The 26,122-nt window shown below is 41.1% G+C and overlaps 1 protein-coding gene across 3 annotated transcripts in view; it reads left to right on the top strand.

Annotated features, from left to right (window-relative positions):
* LOC136421218 (dual specificity calcium/calmodulin-dependent 3',5'-cyclic nucleotide phosphodiesterase 1A-like) overlaps positions 1–26,122 on the top strand; it is a 74,916-nt gene that overhangs the window by 20,619 nt on the left and 28,175 nt on the right. For 2 of the 3 annotated variants that reach the window (XM_066408407.1, XM_066408405.1), the window contains exon 2: positions 25,257–25,346. In XM_066408407.1, the coding sequence (XP_066264504.1) occupies positions 25,257–25,346 (90 nt within the window). Of the gene's footprint in view, positions 1–1,912; positions 2,157–25,256; positions 25,347–26,122 lie in introns of those variants that run through there. The other variant, XM_066408408.1, reaches the window with a different exon arrangement.

The raw sequence follows: 26,122 nt of genomic DNA, 5'->3' as shown, positions 1-26,122 counted from the left end.
CTAACGAAGGTTCAGCGCATATTTTACCGAGTTACGGTGTTGTTTTCCTTGTGTAATGGTAGGTCATGACTTTAGGGCGAAGAAAAAAATGGGGCTAAATCGCCAGTGTCAGTGAAAAATGCTCCTAAAATTGTCTCGGATGCGGACCTGAAGGCGGAACATCTGTCAGGCCTCGGCTGAATAACCTAAAAGCATCCGGTGTCGGTATTTCAAATGGACCAACCAAATTCGTAAATAGCATTACACTTTACGGCAAGAGTGTGGTGATTCGTCAACTTCAAAAGATTGTCACAGTAAAGTTAGCGCCACATTTGGCATCGCGGTATGGCAGGATGAGCCGGAACCTAGACTTCCGATGGGAAAGATAATGTGTCTTAAAGTATGTTCGACCTCGGGCAATGTCAAATGGCCTTCTCTCTAAGAACCTCAACTGTTTGACGTCGCCATTAAAATCTTTATCTTATCTAACGCATTGAAGCACAAGAGTTCTCAAGAAAAGCCTCCCTCACCCCCTCACCCCCCCTTAATCTATCTGCTGATACTAATGCTACGTGTGTGGAAAAATGTCAAATTAAATGTTTTATGCGAATGATGAAAAATATAACTGAGAAATTAGTAATCAAATTTAAGCTTCATGCTGAGCGAAGTATGAAAAAAATACATGAAAACACACAACTAGACCTGTATGTATGTACAGTACATCATATATGTATCCCTGTAAAGCTAAAAGTAAGGTAAAGGTAGTCTCATGTAGTCCTTTTTGAGGTCGTAGAGGCATTGGATTGTGGATTGTTGTCTACTGTGTCCAGCCCAACCCTCTCCGTCCACCGTCAGTTACCTCCGCATTCGAAGTCAGGTACCCATTTTTAAACCGTTACGCCAAAGACGACGCTCCATCCATACAAATTATGATATAATTACTAATGAAACTCACACACACATACACACACAATCAGCACAGGGTGATATAATTTCTAATTAAAAGAGTGACTATAGGGAGACATATGGAAGCATTAGCCAGAAAGGTGTTCAATTGTCGCAGTAGGTTTTAATCATTGCCTGAAACTGCCACTGGGGTGACTTTGAACTCCAACTGATAGCTGTGCGTATGATCCTGCGATGTTCTATAAGTAACAACGCTGCATATGCGCATAGAGATTATCTGCAATACTATAGCTAGCATACCTGTACATTGAATTAATTTTACCCCTGCTTTTCTAATTCTGTTCCTACCCAATAATCTTCAAAAGTTTGCCAGTCTACAGCTCTGCATAGAGATTATCATCAATAGCATACCCGTAGAATGACTTGTTTTTCCCCTGCTTTTGTGTTCCTACACGATAATCTTCAAAAGATGCCAGCTGGCTACAGCACATACATTTGTTTTGGAGAGTTTGAACCCCAAGTAATAGCTGTGTGTATGATCATGCGTTGTGCTATTAATAACAACGCTGCATAGAGATTATCTAATAGCACACCTGTACATTGCTACTGCTTTTGTGTTCCTACACGATAATCTTCAAAAGATTATCTGGCTACGGCACATGCATCTGTTTTGGAGACTTTGACCCGAGTCCAAGTGATAGCTGTGCGTATGATCATGCGTTGTTGTATAAAAAGTTATAAAAAACAACGCTGTATAGAGATCATCTACAAAAGTACACAAGACTTGTAGATTGACTTAATTCTACTCTTAGCCAGAATACAGCACATGCGTATCTTGTAGAGAGATTTAATAGAGAGATTGATTAGAATCTGAAGATATTGTAAAGCCTGTTCTAAGGATGAAATTCGCAGTACCGTTGTTAAATTCCCAAATCTTATCTCATTTTGTCAGAATATAAGATGTATTTGATGCACTCCCTGCGGCACATATGCGATTCTATCCTTGTAATAAAACGAAGAATGACAGAGGTCAGAGGTCAACTGCCGGGTCGCACGCCATCCGTGGTCTCACCTGCAACAAACTCCTATTTTAGTCCTAGAACCCTCTACCCTGCAGTATTTTTACTGCCACAAGTGCAGAGTTGTTGTAAGAGACAGTGTGTCATCCAGTAGAAGTGTAAGTTTTGCCAAACAAGGGCAAAATATAGTGAGATTTGCTGCAGGAAGAAGCCGGGTGGGGAGGGCGGCCCCGGCGCCATGACACATTCAGGGTGAGTAGAACAAGTTGCACCTGCACCATAAACGGGAGTAGATTAGAAGTGTAGTTTAGTATTTGTTGTTCTGAAACTGAATTTTATACTTCAGATTGTATTCTTGGGGGTGGTAGTGCATTATATTTGTCGCTTGTAGTGTGAGGAGGGTTGGAACGCTGTTTCTACGGAATCTATTACTGCATTGGCCTCACGGTATAACGGAAGCTTTCTAACAGCTAAATGCGTGGCGTGCTAACAAGTTCATATGTAGCACACCGAGGACTGTATGATACAGTGTACTACCGGTCCAGCTGGGCAATTTCGCATTATTGCACCAGCCGGATAACTGCACCAAATACGCTAACAAATGGGATGTGCACAAGTTAAGCGGATTCTACTGTACTTTAACCAACGAATGCCACGAGCGTGAAGTTCTGGAATGTACGTGCGAACTTCTTGCTAACACTTCCATGGGAGAGACAGCGTGCAAGAAGCAATCTCATTAATTACCAGTAACCTACGGGAAGGAGGTTCACCTCCAACGGGGGTACTGTTTTGGTTTTGTACTAGTATGTGTGTTCACATCTACAACTCAAGATATTTTGGGTGGATTCGTATGCATTTTGGCATGTGGAAAGTTGTTGAGGTTTTTATTTCTTGTTGTGGTATCTTCCGGATCCTGACTGATTCTTCTTGCACTTGGCGCTTGTCCCCAAACAGTTTCCCATGGTGCTCAGTCCAGCGGTGTAGTATGGACTCACCAGAGGGCCTGCTCAACCCCTTCCCACTGATCCTCCACTACGGGGAACGAGCCATCATCAGTTATCGAGGTCCCGTTGGCGATGATTTTCAGCACTGTAGCAATATTTTTAGTTTTTTTGAGAAATAGGCCGACACCCCCATTTTGAAATTAGTGTTGTATGATAAATTGACAGATAGACAGCTGTTCCCGAGGAATGGCCCCTTATCATGGGAGAGAAATAGCTTTGATTGATTAATGGTAAGGTTACATTTACAAACAGGGGCCCGGTCGGGCTATTTGCGTGAACGAAAATTAAACGTATCAAGAATATACAGAAATGGTGCTCATGATTAATTTTTTCAACTGTTTTTGTTTTGTTGTCTTTCATATCATACTTTCCGTTCCCACAAACTACCCGCCCGGGCCCCGGGTTGGAAATTGTGACCTTAGCATAACAGAATAAGAGGATCACTCATATCTATGTTGTGTCTTGCCACCAGAAGATCTACTTGGAGATAATAAGTGAAGTATTGTTTTTGGCTTGCCTGCGTGTGCAAAAACTCTAAATATTCTACGGAGGTATGAGATCTTCAATTTCTTCTTGAAAGAACAGCAAAGAAGAAAAGACGTCGAAGACACATTCTAGTCACGATTACCTCCTTAAGATTCTGACAGAGGCCATCACATCTCCGCGCACAGAATGCCCTTGGTAACATGCAAGCCTTACTTGAAAGCATCGCTGGCACCAAGACATTCTTTATTCAACGGCGCGTCTGCAGACGTTGCGTGTTGTGTTTTAAGATGTAGGGCGTGATGGCGTACCGTCTTTGTCGCGACCTTAAAGGGGCTCTATGTAAGATTTGTTTGCAAATTTGAACATATTTAGAATAACAAAACCTCCATGTTATTGACAATTTGGGGCACTTTGAATCTTTTTTGAAACGTTATTTCATATTTCCAGAATTTACAAACAGCGCAAAAAAACAATCCGCACCAAGGCCCCCTGGCCAGGTGTACACAAAATTCATAGCTTTTCCACATATTAATACAATCCGATGGTATTGCATATTTACCCTAAATATCGTTATGCAATGCTAGTCAAAAGGTTTGATTAGTATGTAAAGAAATATCAACAAAAAGATAACTGTAGATGCAGATATGTTCGCGGAGCTTTGATTTCACGGTAGGGAGAAAATGAAGTGTTCGCGAGGGTTTTGAGGTCGTGTTTCAAATAATAGTAACGCTGCAGTCACACAATGGAACGGCTTCTCGCGGTGTTTTTAAGGTCGCGGTAAAGAGTTAACCGCGAAAACTGCGAACATAAAATCACCGCGAACATTTGTGCATTTACAGTACTTCGTCCGAATCTTACCTTGGATGGCTTTAAGATAAGACCTCGCATTATCCCAGTGAATTATGGAAGACGAAATGCACGGTATGTGGTGCAAATAAGCACTGTTACGCCGGGAAGACGACATGCTTCAGGGCAGTGATTATGTTTTACATTCGGACGAGGAATATGTTTGAAAGCTGATGGAGGCGCATCCATAACGGAAAATATCTGTCTTGGCTAACATTCGAATTCCTTTATTTTATCGTTTTCCCTTGCTATATTTTGTATTTTGTTCAAATTTTAAGTTGTAAATTCAAAACGTGTAATTTGTTTTTCATTTCAATTGACTCGTAGATGAGCAACATTGTGGAGGGTTAATTTCAATACGTTTTTGGTTTCTATCAAAAAATGATTGGACATACAGTAAGAATCGAAATTGTGCCATGGACAGAAAGAAAGTTCTTCGAACTGAATGCAGCAAATTGAAAGCATGTATAGATTATTGAAGTCTATGGTTAAAGCTATCAATCATTTCAAATGCTTTTATTTACACTAACACTTCTGGTCAGACGTGATGTTTTCACTGCAAGAAAAGTGGGATTCGTAAATGGTCGTAAATGTCTGGCAAGTCTGGTACTTTTTGAAAAAAATGCAAAAAAAATAAGAAAAAAACAACATTACCTGACATTTATCATCATTGGTGAATCCAACTTTTCGTGCAGTGTTTTTAAAGGCGCTCGGCTGCAGTTTTATCAATAAGTGCGCCGCCTCCAATAGAATCACCCACCCTTGTATCGCCAAGGGAGACTTTAAACACGGTTATACGAGAACCTGCCTCCCAGCAGTACCCAACCAGCCAGGCATATCACGTTCTATTTAATATATTTCATTAGACAGGCTACAAACCTCGGCAGGAAAAACTCCCATGTGAACTTTTACCAGATAAGGCGATCCACGGGGCGTAGTAGAGGTCGAAGTAGGAAGGAAGGTAACATCGCAGAGATATTACTTGGTAATTGGAATGGAAAGCAACTATTTCCTCAGAGGATTTGGCTTAAACATTGTTTCACAGACAGTATCTGTTTCTGTATAGCCCGTAGAATCGCCCTTCGGCGTAACACATCAGCTTTGCCGACACGCGGCGCGGCAGCAGCTGGTTATATTATACTAGTATTGAGCTGTAAACATTGTTTAGAACTATCTTTTTAAAGAAGATGCCTCTACGGTACTTGGTGGCAACGAGTTCCACTCTACGATGGTTATAGGGAAAACACCCCAATTCTGGGTTGATAACTCTGGTACTTAAAGGCATGAATATGCTAGTCTCTACCAGACTAACTACGCCGGCTATAGGGAGAATATTTGGCGGGGGACTTTGGCCATGGTGGGTTACATTCGCAGTATTGGACCCTCTCTCCGTAGCCGACTCCCTTCATACAGTTTACTCTATTTGGCCAATTTCTACTATTTTCCCAGCGACCCGCGGAGGCTGGTAGAGCCTATGAATATGCTACAGGTTAGGGTTTGGAACGATAACTTTGAAAGAGGATACAACTCAAGAACGAACGAATGGATTTTCATCATAGGTCATGGCGGGTAGCTTGAACAGAAATGCACATAATCAAAGTTTGTCCAACCATACTTACAAATCATCTCACGCACACCTATTTCATGCCATTTCTTATCGGTTTATCCTTAAGAGTTTCCTGCGTATTGATTTTTACAATCTTGTAAGTCCTTAATAGACTCGAGCGGATGAGAAGCATCAGGCCCTGCATCGTATAATGCCTTAATTTGTGTCATTTATTATCAAGATTTAGCAATAAATCCCATCATATAATACACATAAAGACGGCATTTACGACAGAACTTACTTTGATGTCCTAGTTATGCTCTTGCATGTGTTTTTTTTGTATTGACAAGACCCGATGGTTCGATAGCAAGAGTTCAAAGATCTCAGCCCTCCGTGAAACATTTAGAGCTTTTGAAAAATTGTTTATTTGATTATTCAAGTTTTTCGCTGATTATTTGTCATTAATTAAGCAACCAAATGACATCCAAATCTATATCAGGTTCAAAATTTATTGCATTTCTATTTTGTAGTTTACCGTTTTGAAGTTTGATTGTCTATTTTCTGGAGAGCCGGCCTTGTAGAGAAATTAGGTTTCTGTTGCCGGCTCATTTGCAATCCGTGAAGTCAAATTGATAAACAAAGAAATAAAGCATTTTTTTGACAAGACACTAGTCGTGCAATGCTGCTTCGCTACAGGGCTCGCGTTTGCATCCAAGCACACCAGGTCGCCTTACTCTTTTCGATAATTGTCCTGGATTCTCAACGTGATCCCCATATTTTTTGGGGAATTGTTCGGATTATTGTTAATTGCCTCCCCAGGGACTGACCCTAATCCGGGATTATATAAGAGAAGGAAAAAATATTAAACATCGTCCTAGGCTTTATCCACATAGCTTTATATTAACCGTATTTCAAAAGTGAATTGTGGATAGAAAGGTATATGTATTCTATTGTTAGCAAGCAGAATGATCGAGCCAGTGGTAAGATCAGAGGATGCTACCGTACCGAAGCTAATACATAACCAAGGAGGCTCTGTTTTTGTAAGGGACCGTATACACTTGTACGTATATTCAAGTCGTAAACTTTACGGGGAGACGTTGTTTTCTACTCTGATCCACCGTTGTGTAGCTTGGTTGTGCACCCGAACAAGATGACGTCTTCAGTTGCAAAATTTACCTGTTTATTCATGTTATTTTCTGTACCAAAGAAATGTGGAACTTATACGGCCTTGAATATACGCACAACCCCCTTGATATAACAGATATTCCGAGAATAGAATAATGTATATACCTGCAGGCGAATTGATATTGTTCATATTGCTACCATCCATTAGGAGTTATGTGGAGATAAAAATCGTCATGACGTGGATATGCTTCCATCACACATTCGATTATCTTTATTCAATGAGCCACAAAATACACCGCCCTAAAACATTACATTACTACAACACGCCTTCGCGATTATTGGCAAACCAGTTTTCCGATATGGCTGACTAAGCTGGTATGTGAGTGGCATACGCATGTTGTGTCTTGCATAACGCGCTTACTTTTGATGCAATTTCAACAATATTTTGGTGTGACGTCGAAACTGGTAGGTATAGCCAGGTGCGCCAGTAACTTTTGCTCTGTTGTGACCTACGGATAGCTAAGACAGATGTCGTGATTTTATTCATTGACATCTATGAATACGTACGTGATTGCAGGGATGTAACGATTTCTAATCCTGCTAGTCTATCTGGAGAAATAGCATTCAAATGTAGCGAAACGAGCTTGAACCATTTAGCGAAACAACAATTGCTATGTAGCGAAACAACATGAAATGTTGCGAAACGTATTTTAGCGAACTGACAACGTAGCGAGACAACCTGTAACCCAAGCTAACAGAGAGTTGTTATCTCATTGCACGGAGGTTCTGCTTTCAGTGTGTGCCTGTCTATCTGTCTGTTCTTCAGAGTGACAGGTTGTGAAGGGCAAAAGGTTAAAGTTATGAGAGTGACAGGAAGTTGGTGGTATCAACATTGGCTAAACATCTCACATATATTCCAGGTCATGGGGTCAATGGAAGAAGATACTAATTCACGGGGAGGTTTTTTTTATCTGTTTGTCTGCCTGTTTGTTTTAAATGTTATGTATTTCCCATGTGCTAGTTACGTTCACGTTACTGGATGTAATCAATGGACACATATAATGTTACTACAAGCTTAATTCCCATGATAAACGAACTACAGTTTAAAATACAAGAGATACGAGAAACTATTGATATTTCACGGAGTTGTGAGATCATCAGACTCTTGTTGTGAAAAGTAGCTTAGAATTTGCTTTACTTTGTGATAGATTACGTTATAGATTTTACTTTAAGAGCATGTTGCCCTAGGCCTGTTTGTTCGAACTATTAGTCTGTAGTAGCGGTATAAAAGATGACTTGTCTTCACGGCCCATGTTTGGCTATAGGGGTGGTCATGAGGCCAGACAACTACTTCTATCGGTGGCATACAGGGAAGTCTAGTGGTATTAAACTCTGACCCTTCCAATTTACTTCTTGGGGAGATAACGTTATAATAATGTCTTCCATATTTCATAGCTTTGTATTGTGCCTTCTAGCAATAGGCAATAGGCTTATCCAAATGTTGTCATATTCTTTCGTACATGTGAAACGATGTTTCTACAAATCCACGCATAGTTATGACGAGGAGAATTTGGTTTATATGCATGGAAGTTGAAGCTTGGTCATTTTCTTTTACGATTATGATTGAAGTACACTATCCGTTTTTCTGCAAATGGACTTTCCTTCCAAATAGACCACTTTGCAAACTCCGGCGCCATTTTGAATTTTCTCTTGCGAGAGCACAATCTAGCGCGAACGCGCGGGGTTTGATAGGCCGGGCGGTCAGAGGCGGTAAGAAATCTATGAGCTCAGAGCTAAACAATGGCGTCCCAATAGAAAACAGCGTTGGGTCATTGTCGGTGGGGAGCTGTACTCCTCGGCATTTAATTTACCCGTACAACCCCCCCCAAAAGTCAAGCGTATGTAGTCAAGAGGCCGTGAGTTCGAATCCCTGCTGAACATTGTCACTCACTGCACTCAACGTGTACACTACTGGAAAAGGCTGCAGTCCCTAGGATGGGAAGTTAAGCCGTGGTCTACCTGTGGGAAAGAGCCAGGGGAATTTCCCGGTACAATGAACCTTCATACACTGTACATAGCATCTGTATTCTCCGTCACTACATGTTTATGTGGAAGAGAAACACATCGAAAACAAAACATTCCTAGCTATAGACAGAGGTAATAAATGACGCGACAAATGATTTAACCACACAGCCCATAAAAAGCCGTGTATATATACTGTACATCCTGGTAAGTTGACGTTTGGAGCGGATGTGTACGCATGTCTTGGTGTGTTGGGTAGACATTGTTTACACTTGTGTATTGGAGCTAATAATTCTCACATAAACAAGTGGTCGGTTGAGCGACAGCCCATGCTTGCCTTTTCCCCGTTAGACGTAGCAATCTATCTCATTTCACCGTCAATCGTAGCCGGCCCGTTCTAACTCAACGTTTAGCGTTGCAACTGTTTGTAAATTATTCGTTAAGCGTAATTGGTCAATTTAATTCCGTGTGGCACGTTATTTGTTATCGCTAGCTAACTGTTATTCACAAATTATTCGTGTCGCCAGACTGGCCAAAAATCATACGGTGTACGGTGTGAAGCCAAATTTCTGTCCCTGCATAATGAATGCCCCCAAACTGCAAGGGGGTGCCCAATATACCTGACGTGACTGGATATAAAGCTGCATTCTTTTGTTCCAACTTTTACCCAGTTGCTTGAATGACTAGTTTGTTATTTGGCGAATAAGACAATCCTTTGAACTAGTTTCCAAAACCATTCCTATACTTCCACCGCCTTTCACCTCCCCAACCGAAGTCAAGTACTCATTTGGGTACCTCCCTGGAGGAGTGATGAAAGTGCCTTTCCAATGGGCACAACGTCGGTAGCATGCACATGTCAGGCGAGTTGAACGACACATCAACACGACACCACATGACCCCCATACAGACCCTCATAAAGATCGGCACTTGGGTGCAAACTTGTGTGTAAACTTTGTTTCAGTTCACGTCTGTAGTAAAATGGCGCGGATACAGCGATAGAAGCCAGCCGTCGGCGGGACAGATAGACGTCTCGCAATAAAACTCAGACAAATATGCAGCCGTGAATAACGACTAAAGAAGCGTCCCTTGGAAAAGACTTTTAGAACATAAAAGGCTGTATAACTCCTGACAAAACTGCCACACAACCAAGTACCTGAAAGTAGAGGGATTCACTTAAACGACCAATTACACAAAGTAAGTGTAGTACCGTCCCTAGGGTTGAGTCTGAGAAATCATAAAATATTTCCTGCATAACGATATAATGTTTATTGAGGCATCTGTCATTCGGGCAGCTGTGCAGACTGTCATAAAACACAGGTTGAAAATCAAGATCTCATATCTCAACAAAGTTAGAGTTTGCTGTACGTCTTGTTTCCTTGTAGTTGATCAATTATGTTAATACGTTTTTGATTTACATTACGTGTGTTGATCACTTCCTGTTACTCTACGGTGAACGTGACGAGCATATGGAAATGTTTAACTGCAAAAACATAGATAGATAAACAAAAATACCTCTCCGTATATTGGTAGTCATTGACCCCATGACCTGAACTGTCATGGCTGCTTAACGGCTGGATCTACCATCTCTGACCTCTACTTCCTGACACTCGGGCAAGTCTGACATTTGTGGTCATTTTTCTACCCACTGACTTCCATCTATTGTATTCATTGCCTTCGCCGTGAGGCAGAAGGGTATAAGTTTGGTCGGGATTTGTGGAGTGATGGTGTTGGCGGTATAATTCCCGAAGACAAGGTCGGATGTTAGTGATTTTGGTAGGTAAGTTTTTTGGGGGGAGACGAAGGTCAAGGTCGAAGATGGTTTTTCTGCGGTGTTCCTTTGGCGCTGTAGTGGAAGTTTTGTGTTTGACGATTTGTTTGTTGGCGACATAACTCATTGACAAACTAGAGTTCCACGACCTCATACCTTCGCCAAATGATTTTAACCTTTTTGAATGACGTATCAGGAGTGTTTCTCATCCATTATAAATCATACCAGTTGATCTTCTTCACCCAAAAAACAAAAGTATGAGCTTAACAAAGAAGGCTATGCTAACAAAGTAACATTTAACATGAATTATGCAAATGAGGTCCTTATTAGCATAATTTGATTCAACGATGTTCACATTAACATAACTTCCAAATGACACAAGTATGAAATTGGCATCATTTACCTGTATGGAACTATAGTAGTTTCTCATTAATTATGCAAATTAGACCTACATTTGCATATTTTTTATCTATCAAAATTCCTCAGTAACAAATGTCACATATTTCAATAGTCATATCATGGAACACAGCGGGTTTTTAAAATTGTCTCATTAATTATGCAAATTAGAATCTGATTTGCCTAATTATCATCCAATCAGACAAAGCATCACGTAAGCTATCTACATACCAAAAATCATTAACATCCATCTAGCCCATCTTGAGTTATAGTATTTTCTCATTAATTATGCAAACGAGGTCTTCATTTGCATAATTGATATCTATTAATATTTCTCTCTTCTTCAGTTACATATGTCACATGTTTGAGAGTCCTACCATGGAATTTGGCGGCTGTATAACCTTGCGTCATTAATTATGCAAATTAGATAATGATTTACATAATAAGTATCTAATCATGTTCGTCATCACTCAAGCTATCTACTTAGCAAAATTCATGACCATCCATCAAGCCCTTCTTGAGTTATTCCCTTTCAAAGTTTGAACCAAAACCTGCTCCTGCAGTTCCAAAAAAGCCGCTTCGGGGCCCAAACCCGTACCACTTACTCTCTGCCCAAAGAGCTATCTACCACTCAAAAATCAGTTTCATAGCATGTCCAGAACACGAGATATCAAAACAGGAAGTCCCGATGCAGTACCGTAACAAGCCGCTAGGGGACCCAAAATCTAATCATTTCCTAGTCTCATCAAGACCTACCTACCTACCAAATATCAAGACAATCCACCCAAGCCTTCTCGAGTTATGCTGTACGTTACAAACACACATACAAACGCTACCCTCTGCATAACCTTCTCGGCGAAGGTAATAACATTGGGCATACACCAACACATACAAACCGAAAACAAAAACGCCGTACACGTTTTTAAAAGATATTCCTATGAATTGTGGTTGAAAATATTACTGTTAACGGAAACATTACAACAGGAACAAGTGAATGATGACTTGCTTCCAACCCCTGCAGTAATAGAAGGAAAGCTATGTCATGATGATCGAATCAAGACCATACACCGAGGCAAAGATAAATGGATCTCTTTGGCATGATAAATTAGGGACGGGACTTATTAAAACATCTCACGCAGACAGCTGTGTAATTGAGTATTCACCAACAAGTTGTCCTCGTAATTAAGTCAGCAAGTCCTGATTGACAGGCATATCTCTGGATTAGACTCAGTAGCAGAGATGTACAAATGCCACTGTGACCTAATTATTTCGCTAAGCCAATCGCTATCCTGCGTGTCAAAATTCTGTGCCGATGGTTGTTGATAAGGAGGTTCGTGTCAATTTTGTATGCGCCGCGAAATGCATGCTGGGTAATGTGTCAAAGAAGAAGGGCCCAAACTTGTAAAAAGTTCTTGTCGACCAGCTCTAGTTCATTCCTCTGATGTCATCCAAGAAAAAATAACCTTCCCGAACTTTATTTTTCAAAATTCATAGTCGCAGACGATTTTTAAAGACTAGTAAGCAACCTCGCCGACCATCTTCCAACCATGGTCTGGAGAAGGCCGGGAGACCATGGTCGACTATGTGTGACACGGGCTTCAACAATTACCCTGACTGTAACAACTACCAGTGTCGTTGACCTTATGTTACAGTTGACATTCTAAATAGTCCTCTGTCTTCTATCAGAAACATCAAAGACACCGACAGTCAAATAAAGGACAACGACCTGCGAACACATACACAGAGGATCATGTGTAATGCTATCTCAAAATCGGAACTTCGATACAGCTCCCTTTCATTTGAAATATTTCATTTAAGTCCTTTTAGCATCTAATAGAACAAGATACCCGTACGATATTTGCCAAGGGATGTTTGAAATATAGTTGGAAAACCATACCATGGCAGTAATAATGTTTGAGCGAGTGCAGGCAACGTTAAAAGTCTACGAGAAGCTCTGGCTTCAATCACACGCATTAAGATATACGGAAAACATCAAAGCATTTTACTACAAATAGCATTCGACTTGATTCTCAAGTATCTGCTTAACCCAGTTGTTGATATTAACCTGTCAAGATCGGACAAATTCTCAAGTCTTTGTAGTTTTTCTTATCAGTGTTTTTAGCATGTGTATCAGCAAAATTAAATGGGTCGAAATTCCATCATTAACTGCTTGATAATTCTACTTGGATAACTCTACTCAGCGAAAAATAATGAAGATGCAGGGCGCGTGCTCTAAACTTTATCTTATATTCAAGAGCATCCATTGCTATGAATATGATTGATTAAATGAAATGTGACAACACCACTCATTGTTGTAAGGCGGTTCGTGGTTCGAGCTGTGCATGCCCGACGAAATGCATTGTGGGTAACATGTCAAAGGTGAAAAGCACAATGACATAAACAAAACACGTCTGGACAAAACACGTTGCATATAGAACGGCAAAGTCCCGGCATGTATAAAGCACGGTCGAGACAATCATTATTTACAAATTAGAGGACTTCACCTTTGACATATTATCACCCACAGTGCATCTCGCTGCGCAGCCGCATTTAGAACCATGAAAAACCTTATTGACAGAGAATTGCAATCGCCCTCTTTGAAACGCAATCCTTCACCCCTGACAAGCGCAATCGTTCCAAATGGCGGGAGAATATGCGTCATCCGTAAAGACAGTCACGGTAGAACTGACAAATTGTTTTTCATTCCATCTGGATTCACTCGCCCACGTTGACGTAGACATCTTCCATTGACGTAACAGTGCGCCATTATCTTTCCACTGTGACGGGATGACAGTTGCTGTGCACTGTCAGTAGTTACCGTGCTGAATGGGTAATGACATTAAGTTGTGCTGCGGCAGTGTCCTATTCATGGCCCATGGGCCTTGTATGTATGGCGCTCGTATGTCAGGCAATTTCACGTAGATAAGGTTAACAAAGGTGACGCTGAAATACAGGTCGGGGGACATGTCAACGCAGGCGTACTATCCTTAGCAGGCTTACGGGGCAGGCCTTTTGCTTCGTGTATTGTGGTTTTGTTTTCGGTGTGTCTACTATTATTCGTTTGCATTTGTGCCCATATTTGAATAGAGTACAGTAGCTGTTTCACATGCTAGGCATGTACTTTGTAAAGAAATAACAGAAACATTACTTCAGATATCGTTCAAATCTTACAGTGAGTACCTTCAAGTTACCAGAGCTCCTATATATATACCATCCCCCTTACCCAACGAGAGGGGGGTCGAGTCCGATAAACCAACTAGGCTAGACTAGTGCCATTGCGGCTCTTTATGCAAATCACTGATTTTCGTGCACGCCCTTCACTCAATCTCCACGCCAAAGCAGGTCAATCATTTTATAAGTACATTTCGTAATACTGACATGCATGTAGGTTAAAACGCAGTTATGTCCCTCTTGATAGGTAAAAGAACTGTTTAGGACTGCGCTTGAAAAGCTATTAAGTACATACAGTAGCTTATATAACCCCCTTCATTACCCCGTGAAGGAGGTCAGTAACCTCCGACAGGAGTACTTTGGTTGGTAATGTCCGTACGTTGGCAGCGTTAACTCACTGCTGCATTTGTATGTAATTTGGCATGTCGTCTGCGAGATTGTGTTTTTTTTTACACCGTAGCAGTTTTTATAGGTCATGTTATATTTAAGAAAACACCCCTATCTTTATGGAATTTTAGAACAGGTCATTAATGTCGTTGGCATTTGTTGGTCAGCTCTAATTGGGCTTTCTCCAAGCAGATGTTGGGTTATGTATCGTTTTAACGTCCATTGTGTAGTTCATGATTACAAGTGGCATGAACAAGATATGTCATAGCTTCATGGCGTTAAGGTGTCCATAAAAGTAAACTGAATCGTCCATGTTAGTACAATTTTTCTTTAAAAAAAACAGTGCAATACATTTTGTGTAGCGTCGAATGGCCCAGTGGCTAGGCTATAGCTAGCGTACGAAAGATCAAGAGATCACGGGTTCGATTCCTGGTATTCCTGGCTAGACGTTGTGTCCTTGGGACGACACTTAACACTACTTTCCTCACTCCATCTATGTGTAACAATGTGGACCTAACTTCGTTTGTGCGGGGAGGTAAAAGGTGGTGGAAAGAGAGGGATGGCCTCCGCCTTCCAATGTCGTGCACTAGACACAGCGGACAACAACCTACTGCCCCGCGCTACGGCCTCAAAAATGCCATGGGATCCCATATGTGTATCTTCAATACGTGTCATGAGTGCCATCCTCTGTCCACAAGCTATGTTTAAGATTTTTAATATAAGATATACTTCTACTAATTATGTTCTGAGTGACATTGTAATTTGCATCCTGCAACTGGATCGAATCTGACTGTTATACAAGCAAGATGTTGTTGTAATAAGAACTATCGTAACAATAAGCTCATTCACAGTTCTGAGGACGCATGCGCAGCGACATGTATTTTGGGTAATATTTCAAAGGTGACGTTGTTGAATTTGAAGAATTAAACAAAACACTTCTGGACATCGAGATGATGGTCAAGAACTGTCTACAAGCCAGGGCATTCACCTTTGACTGGCGCATGCGCATTTGAAATACATGTAGTGAGCGAGTTTATTTTCAAAGCTAGATGGTTCAACGATTTCGATACTTAAAGTCCAGCCATTCGTGTGATCGACCTTTCCTTTTGCTTCAAGAGCTTAATCGGATGCTAAGCACTAGGTAGAGACTGACTGCCCCTTGAAATACATTTTATATGCGAATGTCCCGAATTTGAAGCCGAAAGGAACAGATAATTCACGAACGTATCCGAAATCTCCAAAAACTTTTCTCAATTAAGAAATACACAGAAACTCATATTACTTTTAAAATCTTCCAACCCACTCATCATTGAAAGTGTGGGACTTTTTATTTTCCACTGCTTTCAGAGAAGAAATCAAACCCCGCATTAGTACGGTAGATATAGAAACTTACTGTAGAATAGCAATATAGAATGATCTTGTATTCATGTATACCTTTTGTTTTACCTTACATTTGTATTTCGACATTGTTTTCGACATGCAATTAACCTACGGGTATGAATTTGCAATAAACTATTATTATTATAACCCCGTAACCCCAATAGACTACGTAATGCACCGCAAGGTAAGTCTGTGTTAAATACGACCATCATCGGGGATTTCATAACCGATCTCCCTTTCAGTATTACGGACAGCCCTTAATCAGTCGGATTTAGGCCTCAGCAAGTAAATGCTTTGGATGATATCAGTTGCAAATCTATTATAGCGCGAAAAAAGTGTTGGCAAGAAATCAGCAACATGCCTAAGTTTTCAAAATAGAGATCATGAACGTTGTAACAAGAATTGAAACGATAAAACATGGTTTCAAAGTCTTTCATTCTTGTATTCAAAAAGAGCAGAAAGTAACACTAGTGTGATAGCCTAGTATCACTACAACTACTCTTAGGGCGACCACACTTAGTGTAATGACATATTTTACGTTTTGCCATAGGAAAGATAGACTTTTACGACCAGAGTTCCCCTTTTCGGCATTTTCAGAACCATCCTGTCAATTGTACAAATTTTTCTACTGTTGACAGGATCATCCCATGTCAATACCCTCAGGCAACTAGATTTGAGCTTTCTTTTCTTAAAAAAGGGCGAAAAATAAAGACATTTCATCCATACAATTTACTTGTTGTGGCCTTACTTACAGAGGACATATGGGATCTACATGTCTGTGTTTGGTTAGTAGTCTGGACGCTGGCGCCAATTTTAATCAAAGGTCGAGTTTTCTACACGTATCGCGTCACGTCTTCATTCAACGTGATGCAGCTCATGTCATATCAAGGGCATGAGGGCAAAGCTGCAGTGAGCTGTGTGAAATGAAATACAAATTGCACCCCGCGTAGGAGGAAGATTGCTAAATAAGTGTGCCGAAGGTACTAAGAAGTAGTTGTTAAAAAGGTTCGCGACCCAAAAATACATAAAATATCATCCTGTTCGTCCTTTATGAAGTTTAACAAATGAGCAAACTGCAAGCAATATTGCAATCATTTAAAGTGTGGCTGTATGTTCAATAAATAGTTGAAAAACATATAAGTATCAAAAGTATACATACAACGTAGTTCTTTGAAGTGACAGGAAGTGGAGTTTAGAGGTGGTAAAATTAGTCATTTATCAGACATGACAGACATTCAAGGTCATGAGGTCAACTGAAACGCCTACTTATTCACGGGGAGGTATTGTTTTTGTCTGTGTGTGTTTTTTATTAAGCAGTTATACATTATTCCATATCCTAGTCACATTCACCATGGAGTGGCAGGAAGTGATCAATGGACACATGTCATGATTATCCAAACCTTGGTTGCATAATTGGCGAACTATAATCAAACAAGACGTGCGACAAACTAAATATGTTACGAAGGCGTGAGATCTTCGAACTCTAGATCATTTCTGACAGTGCATTACCCCAAATTGTGTTGGCGCTCTGCTGAGTGCAGTCATTAGAAAGTCAAGGAGCTGGCTGGAGAGTACCGTATGTAAGAGCTCCCTGAGTGCGTGCTTACCTCTCCTTGTTTCTGACGAATGAAGGCGTGTGGGGTGAATCCATATGAGGGGCGGACCTCAAGTATCGTACGTGGTGAATTCTTACCAGACTAACTTCGCTGGCTATAGGGAGAATATTTACCAGGGGAATTGGCCAGGGGGAAATGTTAACCTTTCCGCGGACTGACTCTCCTGCACAATTTTTCTACGATCCGTATCCGAGTAAGAAGACCTGATGGAGGCTTGTGCAGTCTGATGAATTCGGAACAGAAAATGCACGAGCTGATCGAAACTTAACGCAAAACAAAATGCATATTAAATAGTCCATAGATAACAATATTTTTGCTCAAAACCTACATAATCTTATGTATAAATTGAATGCAAACGATCGTTTATGGAAAATATACATGTGCATTGCTGACTTTTTAGCGTAAGTAAAGTTTCCTCACCAAGATTGGTCTGATTGTCTGGCTGTGTTGCTCACCCGACATGCACGCTACCGGAAAGCGTCGCAGTCCTTAAGCCGGCGTCACAATTCATGCGAGCATCGGCCGATTTTGTAGATCGCCGGAAGCTCGCCGAATTTCACAATCGCCCGAGCTTCGACCGTATTTTTCGCTGAAAACCTGCCCCGTCCGTGGCGACGTCCGTCAAACACTAATAATCATAAATGCCTCATGAGACGGTACCATCTCTTGGACACGGACGAAGTCAGAATCAACTGACCTGGTAACAAGCTCATATTTGGACCAACTTTACTTTCTGAGTTGTGGCAAATCTGTAGGGCATGAGTGAAGTGGACGGCCACACTGAAAATAATACTATAGACAGGAATTTTGTTATAGACCAATCCAAATACAAGCTCAGGAGCCACAAAGTCAATAGATCAGTCGTTCAACCACGATCCAAACATTTTCACCAAACGGAAATCGACCAAAGCTCGGGCGAACGCCGTCCGAGCTTCGGCCGACCGTTGGTAAGCCTATCGACGCCCTGCCGACGCCTGGGCGTGCCTCGGCCGACAAACATAGATCTATAATGACTCAGTGGACTTTCAAATACTAGTAATCGTTTTGTGGAGGAAAAACTCAGGAAGTCAAGTCAAGCCTCAGAAGTCAAGCCCCAGTTCATTGATATATAAATTGAAACATCCAAAACAAAAACGAAACAGGTATTGTTTTCGGTGTCCAAATCTCATTGATGGTAATTTTTTTTCAATGAAAATTTAACTTTGCAATTGAATTGTCTTTCATTAGAAAGGTTTGGCAGCATTCTTTGACAAGATGATATTAGTATTAGTTAATATTACAGTATCATCTATCATCTTATGTCATAAACTAAACTGTCGTTACCTTTTATATATAAACAAGAAGGAGTTCGGCCGAGGCCCGTCCAAGCTCCCATCAACACCTGCACAACGCTCGCCCGAAGCACGCCTTACTTTTCATGAGTCGGCCGGAACACTGACGACGGTCGTCCGATTATTGTACAAAGCCCGTGCGAGGCTCGCACGAGGCCGAAGAGCTCGGGCGACCTCCGGCCGACCAAAAATCGGGTCTAAAATCGTCGGATGCCCGCCCGAATATTGGCCGAGCGCTGGGCGTTGCTCGGGCGAGCTACGGGCAAACTGTTGACGAGCTGTGCAAGTTCAAAAATCGTCGCCGAGGCCTCGCTGAATTTAAGCGCAGCTTCCAGTGACCCGCGAACGTCGGCCGAGCTCCGAAAAATCGCCCGAAGCTCGCAGAATCGCCAGGACGTCGGTCGTACTTCGGCCGAAAATCGCCATTTGGAGCTCGCCGACAAGTCGGCCGAGCGAAATTCTTGATTTGTGACGGGGGCTTTAAGACGGGACGTTTAGCCGTGGTCCGCTGTTCATTGTACTTGTCGAAAAAGGCTAGGGGACTTTCCCCGGTACAATGAACCTGTAAATACTGTACATAGCGTCTGTCCTCTCTGTCACGACAAGTGGAAGATTAGCTCATCTGTTCATTGAGTTGATTTGCGCTTAACTGGATCGAGAGCACCTTCACTTCACCTTCCCTTCAGATAGAATTTCGTATATCTCTTGGCAGCGGTCGACCCAAAAAAACGATAGGGTCGGCGTGTTTTTGCTAGCTATGGTCGGTCGTGTAACCAAAAACACCACATTTTTTTCCTCGGCCTATTCACAATCCTTCGCACCCCTAAGCACTACTTTTATTTCATTTTGATCCGTTTTGATCCATAGCCAACAGCGCTGGGTGAATGCTCCATATTCACATCGACCGACCCGAGCGAGGTAAAGCGCCGTAAAATCATTAATACCGGCGAGGGTGCCAGATGGCGACGGGAGAAGAAATTGACTGAGGAAGAACGGTTACCTGATTTGAAATGGAATGTCAATGTCGCCTGCGGGCGCTACGTGACGGATGGGGTCATGGTCGATGAATTTTCACCTGCGTGTACGGAGGTATCGTTTTTGGGGTGTCTTTTTGTGGGTCAGTTATTTCCGTATGCTATAAATTGAGACGTTTTACGACAGAGTGGCAGGAAGTGATGGGCAAAATCTAAAAGTCCGACTTGCGGGAGTGACAGGAAGAAAACTTCAGAGTTGTTATGATTAGTCAACCTTATCTGACAGGTGAAAGACATTGCAGGTCACGGGGTCAATGGAAGAGGCTATCAATTCACGGGGATGTATTCTTGTAAGTGATATATTTTCCATATTCTAGTTGGATGCTAAGATGATGGCCCCTTCCCTGTCATCCATATCAATGGTCTTCTTCAAACGTTCTTCATAATTACTGCATATAAAAGATAAACATCATTCAAGCAAACCACAAGAAGGAAAGTTTTTTTTCTCTACATTAAAAGCGAACGAAACCGCAATACGGTTTTAAAAGAAATGGATGTGTACCAACGTTGTGTCATTTTAATCAAAAAGTAGGTAGAACATATGCAATTTACAGTTGTTATATCGTTCTCTTTCTAGTCCCTTTGGTCCAAGTATTAAGAACGTCTTGTCTCTATATGTGGGTTCAATAGAATTGAAATCGTCATGATGACTGAAAATTCCGAATTCTTGGCACGCGGAAGTTCAATGACTGAACATTTCAATTTCTTGGTACATCAAATTATGATTTCTCAGCGCTGCTTGACTCCAGCAGGGAACGTTGAGTTGCTAATCAATTTAAACGCCCGTGACTTTGGAAAGTGTACCAAAATCTCGCGGTTCGATAGTTGGGAAGGTCTGCTTTGATCATTAAGGGAAAATCTAAAACTTCTGTTAAAGGGCTGTTTTTGCTGTTTTCATTTTCAGCTTGCATATAAATAAGGAAGATATCATGGCCACAAATTTGTATATCACGGACATAAAGCTGTTTCTATATTCATGTTTTATGATATGAAAACAGTGCCCTCCGAAAAATGTGTGTGTGAGTGAGTGAATAGTTGTGAATCAATTTTCAGCCTTAGCAACGTTATATATATTCTTCTATTGCTTTGAGCCAAAAATTGACCTGGATCTTTTGCAATCATCCCCTAGAAACCAATACCTAAGGTAGCAACCATTCGCACCATGCATAACCCATGGGTCTGTATAGAAGGGGGCTTTCTTGTTTACTGGATGGTTCTTTTTTCGTTTATCAGTAATGAAAATCTACAAATTTGGTTGATTTTGTAGTCATAGAAATGTGGCAAAACAATACCCGCTTCTTGTGTTGAATCCCCCTTTAACTACTGTAATTTGTAAATTGTATTTACAACCAATGTTGCGTGTGGGCCTCCCTAACTAAACAGCCTCTGCAAAATCTGCAACAGTTTTTCAGAGCAAATTCACACGTTTCTTATCGCTTTTCCTATATTGCTGTCAACAATGGAACAGATATCTCCGGGGGAGGGGGATTTCCCTATTCATATGTATTCCATGTCGACTTCATGTCGTTGGTGAGGCTCTGCGTAGGAGAATGATACTTGTGCAATCCTCCCTGCTAGTGACGTAAATAGGCGTTCTACTCTTTAAAAACCTTTTTGATCCAAAGCTTTAATCAGATCTTTTCAGTTTTCAGAAAGATTTAACGTCGGTATACAAACTAATACATCGTCCATTAAGGTTTTAGTGTGCCCTAAGTAGATTTACATTAAATTCTACATTCTAGGAAAGATGATAAGTTGAAGGTCATGTTGAAATATGGTGAAGATCCTTAGTATGCTTTGGTTTCTATCAGCTTATGTGTTGAGAAAAAAGCTCTTTGGAGTAAGCCCGCGCGGGTACACTTGTGAAATATCACATGATATGTTTGCTAATGCTTCGGCCATGTTGATTTGATTATATGGATGACATCCACGCGCGCATCAATTTTCGCCCATTTCCACACAAAAAGTTTTCGGCCGTGCTTTAAATTGTAAAAAGCAGCTGCAAAATGAGAAGATACATGTTTAAAACTGCAAAAAATTGATATTTCGGAATGCAGAATAAAAAAAATCACTAAAAGTTTGCTTCAAGATAGGATTTCGTGCATTGCACACGTAAAAGAGAGATGGCAGTTTCTGTATCTTTTATCTTTATTCTCCCGTTTGCAACCGACAATGAGTGACAGCACCTTACTTCCCTGTAGCTGTGAAGGACAGGGATCGATATGGCTATCGGCAGTGTCATCTGAATGGGTTTTTCGTTCAGGACTCGAGCTGTCTAGGCTTAACAAAGCATGTTTCGAAAACACCGGCGTGTGATGAGAAAGAAAAGTCTGCTAAATTTCATCACATTAACGTGTCGTGTCTGAGTTGGTACGACCTGCATATCGGTAGTGCACTGAAGCATGGCCGTTGGGGTAAAACTAGTTACGCTACTGATAATCACTATTTTTTCTATGTAAAAGGGTTGGCGGGAGATCTCCATAAGCTGGTTCACGGCTCGAACTGCGATTGGCGCAGTGTGATGCATTGTGGGTTCTCCAATCACTGGGTGGGCGTGGTGATGCTCTCTTTAGGCTGGTTCACGGTTTGATGTACAGCCTATTTGGAAGGCATATAAATATTGAACATGACACAGATCAACGGCAGTTCTCAGCAAGCAAACATAGCATACGTTTCGTGTGAAGAGAAAAAGCGACCCCTAGAAGAATTCGACGGTACAACAGCACCTAACTTGTTGGGCACTGTTGTTATAAAAGCAGAAATATTGTACAATTTTGCTACATATTTTGATGTTCCTTGAACTGAGACATGTGTTTCAAATAAGTCTAAAGAAACAAAACGAAAAATAAATTTAACTCAATAAGGTTGCCATAGTACAGATAATACACTACAGCGGGAAACATGTATTCCGCTGGGTCAGCCTGTGGTTTAAATTGGATTTCCATCAACATGTGATAGGGGGCGGTTCTAGGTGCTGTTTCATGGCTTTAGCTATAGGTGCAACTAGACCACGTCACCTGCTTTGAAAGACTGTTAACACTCTGATGTAGACCAAGCTTTACAGGGGAATGCCTTCAGGCTCGATACTTTGCTTACAATTAGTGGGTTATTATATCCAAGCAGTATACTAACCTTGATTTTTATCACCGCCTTGTGAGCGATCCCCATGGTGACATGTTTACCTCCTCAAACCCAAACCCGGCGCCATTTTAAAAAAAAAATCCGGGTCATCATACGAATCTGCGGGTCTCGTTCTCAGTGTACTCTCAACGATTAGTGATTAGAGGAGCGTACATCTCTGGGCACGAGAGGATATAATCACAGACGCGTATGAACAAAACTGATACATAGCTTCAATCAGAGACGTCTTCTCGGATGAAAAGTAAAGCCAGAGGAGAGACACACCTCGAGCACGTTTGATTAAGATCCTACCACACTTGTGAAAAGGAGAAGGAGTCCTTCCCGGTGTTAGTGGATCAAACCTTACAGTCTGGTCTTACGCAGCTTGCACCTACTGTGCACAGCTGTTGTGTTACCTCTACAGGCGGTTTAACGGTTATGCAAAACGGACGGAATAGACACGACTAAGTATTGCTTCTGCCAAACAACAATTAAGCGGTGAAAGCCTCTAATATAGCCTGAAGACACGACATTTTCGCTTCTTCTTTCTTCAAAGCATCCGCTCGCGCACTGCAATCATAACTTTTTCTTTGAGTCCTCCGACCTTTCTTAAACGCCTGAGGGCGGCTATCTCCACCATGAAGATGTTCACCTTTGTGACCTCCACACTTTGAAGTGTCTACTCTTCAGGAATACAAGGTCAAAATGGCAGAGGAAGAGCTCGTCAAGTGAAGTGCGAATCAGACACTATGCATTATAAACTCGTCTCGGACAGTCAAGGAATAACGCTATATATTTCTTATGGATTTTTTTACGGAAACAATAACAATAGAAACATTAAAAATGACACTTGTGTATATGTATTTTATCATCAGAAATTCACACATAGCAACTTGCAATTGCGTTATTTTAAAGTGCCAAGCAACATTTCAGTTCTTAGACGTCAAAAGAAAATTCAATATCACCCGTTGCGACATCTTGAACCATGTCGACACAATTGAAACCCCTGTATACGCCATTCAAGGTAATGGAAGTATACTGAATGCAATTAAAAAGTCGATTACTTCAAGAAAAGGTAGCAGAGTGCTCTCCTGAGGCGACTCAATGGCATTTTCTGAAGATGTAAAAAAAGACTTCGTACAAGCACAAAGCGCTAACTACATTACCGTTTCCATGGCAACAGATGACGCACAAAGTAGCGAAGCACCCGCACGAATGATTAGATTTAGTTTCCCCTCAAGGAATGACGTTTTTGATGTGAGCTGCATATGGACAAGCCGATATGTTTGAGAGCTGCATTTCATCTGTGAAAGGCATATTCTCAATTGAGATTAAGACACATTGTGTACACACAACTCGCTTGTGACAGCTGGGTTAGAATTGAATCCTTGCTATTTTTGTAAAATATGCAATCAAAATAAATCTCATACCTTACTTTGATAGATACGTTTTATATTTAAAAGGTATTCACAATTGAGATAAAGACATATGAGGACCAAATGCCCTACAAAGAAACAACATATGACACGCATGTGACAGTTGTGTTAGAATTGAGTCCTGGCTATTTTTGTGAAATATGCAATAAAAATTAATCTCATACCTTACTTAAAGCGTCGGTGTCACCAATGAAACTAAAGTACAACAGTTCCCGATTACTAGCAACCATCACAAGTATTGTTCAGTAAGCACATACGTTTTTACAATATATACACCCTTCTGATGTTATTGAACATCGAATGTTACAAGTCATACTTCCATTTCTTTGATTCCTGCCGCCAGGTAATCAAGTTAGTTTGTTGTTCATGGCGTCATAGTAAACAGGGCAGTCGGTTCGGAACCTGGTACCGCGACTCTTTTAAAACGTTCCATTGTGAAGCCGAAAACAAACAAAAAATGGACACTTGTAATTGTATGTAATCTATAATGATTTGGCACTACTCTCTTCTCAAAAGAACGTTTCCTAGGAACTGTTGAATTTTAGTGTAATTTGTCCGGCAAGCACTTAAGAAAGGCTAATTCTTCGGGTTTTTTTAATTATCTACTTGACTTGAGTCGAATGAAGCGTGTACAATGACAAGTATGTACCAACTAAGCCGTTATTTTCTGTTGGTATTTTCTAGTGGCAAACCCAGAAGACCAGGCCACCAGACAAGATTCAACTTCAAGAGAAGAAGGGAAAGGATCACCACGACTAAATGGAGTTATTGCAAGTGCGTATAATTTAAGTTGAACAGATGCCATTGTAATTATAAAGTGGATATCAAATACTAGTATACTATCTCTGTTTTCATCGTTATTATGACCCTTGTAATGTCCTTCGATATCATTGTAATGATCATCAATTTATTACTACGTTAAAATAATTCACAAAAGATAGACTTGTTCACGGTTCCGACCGCGCATGCGCTGCGAGATGCTTTGTGGGTGATATGTCAAAGGTGAAAGTCCCTTAGTTGTTAACAGTTCTTGACTAGAGAGACTCTAAACAATGCTTGTGCATTGCCCAAACGTGTTTTTCTTTAAAATTTCTCGGGGTTCTTCACTTTTAAAATAGTACCCACAATAAATCTCATGCACATGCGCCGTTGTAAAAGCGAACCGGCTCATGGTCTCTAACAAATTACTGAAGGGGTTGGGTGTGTGTGTGTGTGTGTTGCATGATACTATGCTAGTAAGAATTGCTCAAGATGGGATTAAAAAAAAGCTTTAACCAGCCATTATTAAGGCATTGAGGTCAAGGTTTGGAGCCACTGGACCTTTATCACCGTGTTTACTCTCCTACCAAATCATCTGCCCAGATTTGGAACCTTTTGCACCATTTATTCAATCTGAATTGGGTCACTGTCCCTGTACTTTGCGTCCGGGAAGGCCGAATGTTTGTAATAAGTATCAAAAAGCCATTCAATCTAACTGCCTGTTAAGGTGTTATTGAAGCTTTCGCCATCACGTCCGGAAAGCGCCATCGTTAGTTGGGAGCTACAAGAAT

The sequence above is a fragment of the Branchiostoma lanceolatum genome, chromosome 15 (assembly GCF_035083965.1).
Source record: "Branchiostoma lanceolatum isolate klBraLanc5 chromosome 15, klBraLanc5.hap2, whole genome shotgun sequence".
Taxonomy (NCBI): Eukaryota; Metazoa; Chordata; class Leptocardii; order Amphioxiformes; family Branchiostomatidae; genus Branchiostoma; species Branchiostoma lanceolatum.
The sequence above is the reverse complement of the archived record's forward strand: the minus strand, read 5'-3'. Positions and strand labels throughout refer to the sequence as shown.